This window comes from Aptenodytes forsteri, unplaced genomic scaffold, assembly GCF_000699145.1.
Source record: "Aptenodytes forsteri isolate BGI_AS27 unplaced genomic scaffold, ASM69914v1 Scaffold172, whole genome shotgun sequence".
Lineage (NCBI taxonomy): Eukaryota > Metazoa > Chordata > Aves > Sphenisciformes > Spheniscidae > Aptenodytes > Aptenodytes forsteri.
The window spans coordinates 1072567-1080116 of NW_008795018.1; the positions used below are offsets into that span (position 1 = coordinate 1072567).

Below are 7550 nucleotides of genomic sequence, written 5' to 3' on the forward strand. Positions count from 1 at the left end.
GCTCCTCCGCCAGCTCCCTCAGCACTCTCAGGTGGATCCCATCCGGCCCCATAGACTTGTGAGCATCCAGGTGGCATAGCAGGTCATTGACTGCTTCCTCTTGGATTATGGGGGGTTTATCCTGCTCACCGTCCCTGTCTTCCAGCTCAGGGGGCTTTTGAAATGTCTTTCAAAATGGGCCATTACGAGCAAATTGCTTCTGTTTGAAATACCTATAGCCAAATGGTGAGCTGATTTGAACTATTAGAGCTCAGCAGAGACTTTTACACAAACCACAGATCTTCCCAGCATTAGTGTAATGCATGGTTACTAATCAACCATCTCCCAGACTCTGCACAGAGATTCAGATTTCTTCCACCGACTGATCTCTCAAGTCAAACTCTGGTACTTGCATAAAAAAAATCAAAGTGTATTATTGACAGTCATTCCAAATGAGTTTTGTGTTTCAGCCCAGGACATACTGCAATGTGAGTATCTGTCTGAAAGTAGAGATTACTAGACACAGGTTAAAACATCAGAGCAAATAAATTTTTATTTATTTTTAGAAGCAGCTTAATCGGCTCACATTTTGTTGCTATTAACAAAGTGATTCCCAATAGGGGGCAAATCTGGGTGCTCTGAGGAGCAGGTGAGATTGCCATTTGCTTCAACTGATGTATAAATAATTAGGCTGTTAAGCATAGAGCACACACTGGACATGAATCACTGTATTTAAAACCAGCAATTTATCTATTGCATTCAGATCAAGTTTATTTTTTAATTATGTTTTTATTAGTAAATTACCTGGAGCATTTAACATTGCCATTAGAGCATTAGTGATTAATCAAGATGGGGAAAATGTATAGATTATGTCAGTGCTTCAAAGGAAAAGACCCTGAAAGGCAAAATACCTTTTAATAGTGATTTAATTTACACAACTAGCACACAGAAATTTAAATTAAAAATAGTCACTTAAGGTTTTGTTTTCAGGGGGAAAGGAGAGCTTGTTTTGTCTTTTTTCCTGCTGCTTTATGGTGAGGTGGGTGAGGAGGACTACTTTTAACTCTTTCTACATCCCCATTCTTCAAAATTGATTATCAGTTGCTTCATAATAGAAACAATCGATATGTATGGTCTTGGATACTGTACGTCTCTTTGTGCCTATGCAGATATACACACATGGCATGCTTTGATGGGTTTCTACCTGTCTGTATGGGGGTTTGCAAAGTTCTTGCTAGGGGAGGTTCCTGGATACTGCTACATGTTGTGGAAACAGTGCAGCTGTGTCCTGTAAAATCTGAATATCTGTACATGAGGTAACAATTCATGTCCTGCTAAAACCAGTGAGCTGGCATGTACCAGTTGTAAATGTAGCCGATTCTGAAGCCGTATTTGACTTGGATTATTATTCTGTACCTCTTGGATGGTTGTGGGAACTAACAGATAAAAGTTAAGAATAGGGAGGTTGGAGTCCTCAGGCTGAAGAAAAGAAATAAGGGGGACTGCAGATTTCACTGCTTTGTTTATACATTATTATCTGGAAGGGAGAATTTTAATATGACAGCTATTGATTGCTTTCCTGGCTAGATAGTACTTCTAGTGGAAAACATTTTAAATTGCCCTATTTCACTTAAATGAAGTTAGCAACTGCTCTTGAATATACGCAGTATTTTTCATGGTATTTTTCTGAACTAGCTTTCACTGTGGATTGATGTAGGGTCTAACAAAGTAAAACTGCACATGAGATATTTTTTTTTTGTTTGAAACAAAATGTTTTCTTCATTGATGTGAAGATACTAAACTCCATTGGCAGGATCCATGAAATAAAGTGTACAGCACTGAAAGTTACCTTTTCCTGCCTCTAATGAATAATAGTTGGCTATAATGACTATAGTGTCCATGCAAAATTCAAAATAGAAAAAGCCATAGTCATACTAAAGACAACAAAGATTTGATGTTTGATTTTAATATTATCATTAAAGGGCTAGTCTAAACAGCAATTCTCATGTATACTGTATGTTCCAGGCAAGTAACTTGTGATGGTATTAAAAAATTTGTCATTAGAAGTATAACTAGCCTATACATACTTTACTATCCATTTATAGTTCATTTTAAAATCGGTATTTTCAAAACAGTGTGAGTGAGGTTATGCTGTTATGAAGTGCTTGTTTGAAATGAGCTGTGCACAGATAGGCCAATATGTTTTAGCTCAGGACTGGACCCAGCCACGTGCTGGATGGTAGGGCGGCCAGATACACAATTGCTGCCTCGCTATATGATGCTGGGTCATGGAAAATACCAAATGGTGCACACTCCCAGCATATCCACCTGTCCCCTAGCTTGTTCTTCACCGTTAGACCTCTGTACTTACATTCCAGTTGTGAGCTTCACCAGTTTAAGAGTATCTGCTTAGGTACGATGTTGAGAAGACTGGTACAGAACTTTAAGTGGGCACATCTTAACTTATAGAAAAAGTATATACCTGGTTTTATGGTGCAGATGTTACACTCTCTGTTAGACCTCTGGACAGGATAGTATTCAGTGACATGACTCATTTTTTTGTGGGAGAACACATTTTTGTTAATGTTCATTTAGAACTTCTTTGTTTCAAGGTTTCATCATTTTATGAAGCACAAAGATAGGTATTTGAGACAGAGTTACTAGTTGTAGGTCTTCAAGGACAGATTTTATAGTGTGTCTTTACTTGACCTTTGTGTTAAAGCATGGATCGTGATATGTTTAAAATACTCCGACAGTGAAGTAATGAATAGACACTCATGATTCTTTTATGTGCAGATAGCAACACCTGAGCCAATAAAACCTTTGGCATTTGATCACAGTTTTCAGAACATCTGATTTACTTCCCAAACATTAAAGCAGATTAGGAGAGAGACAAAGGATTAGTAACTTCAATAAATTTTAATGTAATGCAATCCCTGTAGACATTGGTGATCACCTGCCTTTTCAAAAATTCACAAAAGCAGCTGCCACTTCTTTGATTTTTATCGTGTCTGGTTATTACAGTCTGAATTTGCCTGTTATCAAGTAAGCTTGTAATTTATATATGTAAATGGATGATATGCTTGTTTCCTAAACTGTTCTTAGCTCCCTGTTCTTTGCTTTAGATTGAGAGAGATTCAGATGAGTGAATATGATGCATCAACTTACGAAAGGTTTTCTGGAGCAGTCCGACGTCAAGTTCAGTCACTCCGCATCATCTTAGACAATCTGCAGGTAATCTTAGATACACTGATAAAGGAACATGGTGAGCTCATTACATTAGGCCCCAAATGCTATCCTGCTAATATCCTGTTAGCATCTGACGATCATACCTTTAAGGGCTAAAAGCAGATTCACGTTATAATCATGGTTAGGAAAAACAGTCTCACATTACTGTTTCAAAGGCAGCTTTTAAGTGGATCCCAGTGCTCATCTCTACAAGTTACAGTATTCCCATACCGCAGCTTACAGAGATTACTTATTCGGGAGCACAATTTTGTGAAAGAAAATACTATACATTATTAAAAGAATATGTGGTGGTGTGTAGATCACAGCCTTTGTCTTTACCTCCTGTCCAAAAGACTTTTTTAGCTTAGAAGTGCAAATGCTATGGATGTTAAAAGAAATACTCACTCCAGGTCATAGCTTTACTGCATATGCAGCTGAAAACATGAATTTTTCTCAGGTTTGGTTTTAACTCTTGCTAATAAAAACAGGTGTAGCCCAAATCTGAGTGGAAGCAGACCAAAACCACCAGTTTGCCTTTCTTCTAGTAATTGGTCCTGTGGTTGTTCCAGATTTTATTAATACTAGTGTTCATATGCAGGATAAAAAGTGCGTTGTTTCTAGGAGGAATCTGCTAATCTTCAGTGAAAATTAAAGGAAAATTAATTTTATCGTTATAATATATCTCTGATTAAAAATATTTCTGTTGAAGGCTACCAACCACTGGTATACATATACCTTAGTCTATTACTTAGTCACTGTGCTGTGTCTAATCTGTCTCCTTACTTCAGCAAAAAAAAAGAAATATAGAAAGAAATTACTTTGTACGACCAACAGACTCCTCCTGGGTCAAAAAATCCAATCCCCTGGTATAGCAAGTAAGAAAGGTAACATTTTCCTTTGCCTTACTTATATCTTTAAGCCATTGTGACTACAAAAACGCTGCTATAATCACATATATACACAGAGAACCATTAGCCGGTTTTATTATGAATGTCAATTCAGAGAGCTCCTCATATAATGAACATTTAAGATGGTCATGATTAGGTGATTCTGCACCTAATATGTGTTTCAGTTCAGGACATAGGCTTTTGGCTTGTAAAGACAGCTTTCAACTGAAGAATTTTACATATAAACCTCAGTTTTTCCTACATCATTTATATCTAGGTGCTTTTTTTACCATGTTTCTAGTAGACATGCTGTTGGAAGCACACTCTAGGTGTGAATAAGTGAATCTTCAGTTTAAAGTCTTTTTTTAGTCTGCCTTATCTATTCCTTGGAGCCAAAATTCTTACATTCAGGGATCACGTTAATCATAATCAAAATATGACATATTTTAATATAAGGAGACATATCCTGTTGCTTTGTTAAAAAGGTCATTTTAATATCAAGGCAAAGTCTTATAAGCCTCAGTATTTTATGAGACTTCGCTAACTTCCTGGCAAAATCTATAACAGCTAACCACAGGGCTAGTAAATGTACTTCACGATGAAAAAAACAAACTCACTGAATTTGGAAAAGCTAGCTCATAGAATAAGAGCGATATTGAAAGCAAATTTTTAACTTCATGAATTTTTATACAGATTTTGGTAGGTTTTCTTATTAGAAGATGCACTAGGAAAATGAAGATAAATGGTAACAGGAGTTACCTAGTTGCAAAATGCTTTCTGTTAATTGGGAAGCTGAGTTTCATGTTATCTTTTTGAGAAAAAAAAAGTTATTTGAATTCTTCAGCAAGTTAAGTCATTCAGCCCTGATGAAGGACTATGCCTCTGTCTCCCCTTTTTTCTGGATAGTCCTATGTACACCATGGGTTCTCAGCTAAAACTGTTTTCTTTCTGTTATCAGTCAGACATTCCTCATTTCTCAAATAAGAAGTCAATGGCACAGTCAGTTGCAGTAAACTTTGCAGCTCAGATGTCTGTGTGTTTTTAACTTTGTGAAAATCCCAAATTACCTTCTCAGTAGAGAATGCTTTTGGCTTTTTAAAAATGTTTGAGTTTGCTTTGTTTCAAACTCAGCGTGTTCACATAATGGAAATATATTGTCCATGTTTACTTAACCTGGATTTTCTTTTCAACATATGCCCTTTTATAGTTACGTTTGTGGGGTTTTTAAAAATGTGTTCCTTTGATTAGACTTTACATCCCAAGAATCAAGAGGCTGGGATTTTTACTTTGCATAACTCACTGATCTCTGTCAGCTCTTTGAACAACATTAACAAAACATTATGAGTTGTCGTTTATCTTCTGTAGAAGTAACAAAGCCAGAAGTCCAGGAAATCCGGTCAATTACGAGCTTTCTTCTCTCTCCTAATGCTGGCCAAACCCTGAATAAAGTTTGTCCGTCTGAACTCCAGATTCAAAAGCTTATGGTCAGTCAGTCACTCAGAAAGGCCTTCTTAGATTTTAGACGACTTGCCTTCCAGAAAGTACTTCTCTTTTTATTTATTATTATGGAGGGAATCTGGGGCAACTGTCCCTGTAGCTTCTGAGCATCATTTAGGCACCTACATTTAAACTGGGCAAACCTGAGCCTGAGTCACTGAGCCTACTGGGGCTCGCTCTGATTTAGACCGTGCGGGACCTGTCTGGTCATAGCAGCAAGAATAAAATAGTGGCAGTCCTATAATAAATATGGCTCAGAATGCTGACGATGCAAAAAACCCTGTGCCCTGTTAGTAGTTTTCTGATTTCAGCAGCTAAGGGAACATATGCATAATGTTTTCCCAGAAACAAATGCAGACCACAACTGGCAGTATTTCATACCATCCTATACCATTACAAGTTACATATTTAGATGTGATCACTTCACATACACAACTTTTTCTGTGATATTTACAGACATCACCGTTATATTTTGCGGGGTTTTTTGTAAATATGCCTTTGATATCTTTCAGTGAAAAGAATTACTGCAGTGGTGTATTATGATCAGCCATTGTCATGCTGATAAGATATGGTATCTAGCACATTTTTCTAATTTCAAAAGCAACACAACGAATATATACACAATATTTTTCATCAATATGGTCGCAGTATATTGCAATAGTAATGGGTTGTATGCCCTTTCTAGTAAAATATCAAAGCAAGGTATATATGTAATAGTTCTGGTTTTCTCTTAAAATTGTAAATGCTTTTAAACTTATGTTGCTTTTAACCTTATGAAAATTATATATTGAAAATGCTTTGAAGCTTTTCTGTAATATATATGTGCATTGTATGATACACGTGCTTAAGAGGATTTTTTTTCAGCTTTTATAAAAGGAAATAAATTCTTAGGTATTCTACATGGAAGAGGCAGATGCTAAGTAGTCTAAATAATTTTAGCATTATTCTGGAAAGAGGTTAGGTCAGATTTTGTCGGCATTCTTTCCTATTTTAGGAGAGAATGTCAACTCTGTGTTCCTCCAATAAAGTTTCAGCTCAAATACTGGCTTTTGTTGCATAAGCTTCAAAAGGTATTAAATAGTTTTTAATAACCGTTAGTCCATAGTTAAAAGCAATTTTCTTCTCACAGTACTATTCCTTGAACAGCAAATAGCCACAAAGCTAAAGCATTGTCAATGTCAATTGACAGCCAGGCCCAGAGAGTTGTGGTGAATGGAGTTCAATCCAGTTGGCGGCCGGTCACGAGCGGTGTTCCCCAGGGCTCAGTACTGGGGCCGGTCTTGTTCAATACCTTTATCAATGATCTGGATGAGGGGATTGAGTGCACCCTCAGTAAGTTTGCAGACGACACCAAGTTGGGCGGGAGTGTTGATCTGCTCGAGGGTAGGAAGGCTCTGCAGAGGGACCTGGACAGGCTGGATCCATGGGCCGAGGTCAACTGTATGAGATTCAACAAGGCCAAGTGCCAGGTCCTGCACTTCGGCCACAACAACCCCATGCAGCGCTACAGGCTTGGGGAAGAGTGGCTGGAAAGCTGCCCAGCAGAGAAGGACCTGGGGGTGCTGGTCGACAGCCGGCTGAACATGAACTGGCAGTGTGCCCAGGCGGCCAAGAAGGCCAATGGCATCCTGGCCTGTATCAGAAAGAGTGTGGCCAGCAGGAGTAGGGAAGTGATCGTGCCCCTGTACTCGGCACTGGTGAGGCCGCACCTCAAATACTGTGTTCAGTTTTGGGCCCCCCACTACAAGAAGGACGTTGAGGTGTTAGAGCGTGTCCAGAGAAGGGCAACGAGGCTGGTGAAGGGTCTGGAGAACAAGTCTGATGAGGAGCGGCTGAGGGAACTGGGACTGTTTAGCCTGGAGAAAAGGAGGCTGAGGGGAGACCTCACTGCTCTCTACAACTACCTGAAAGGAGGTTGTAGCAAGGTGGGTGTCGGTCTCTTCTCCCAAATAACTAGCA

At 38.5% G+C, this 7550-nt stretch overlaps 1 protein-coding gene across 2 annotated transcripts in view; it reads left to right on the forward strand.

Moving 5' to 3' along the window:
• VWA8 (von Willebrand factor A domain containing 8) overlaps positions 1-7550 on the forward strand; it is a 211062-nt gene that overhangs the window by 180381 nt on the left and 23131 nt on the right. For both annotated transcript variants that reach the window (XM_009275642.1, XM_009275641.1), the window contains exon 40: positions 3105-3213. In XM_009275642.1, the coding sequence (XP_009273917.1) occupies positions 3105-3213 (109 nt within the window). The remainder of the gene's footprint in view (positions 1-3104; positions 3214-7550) is intronic.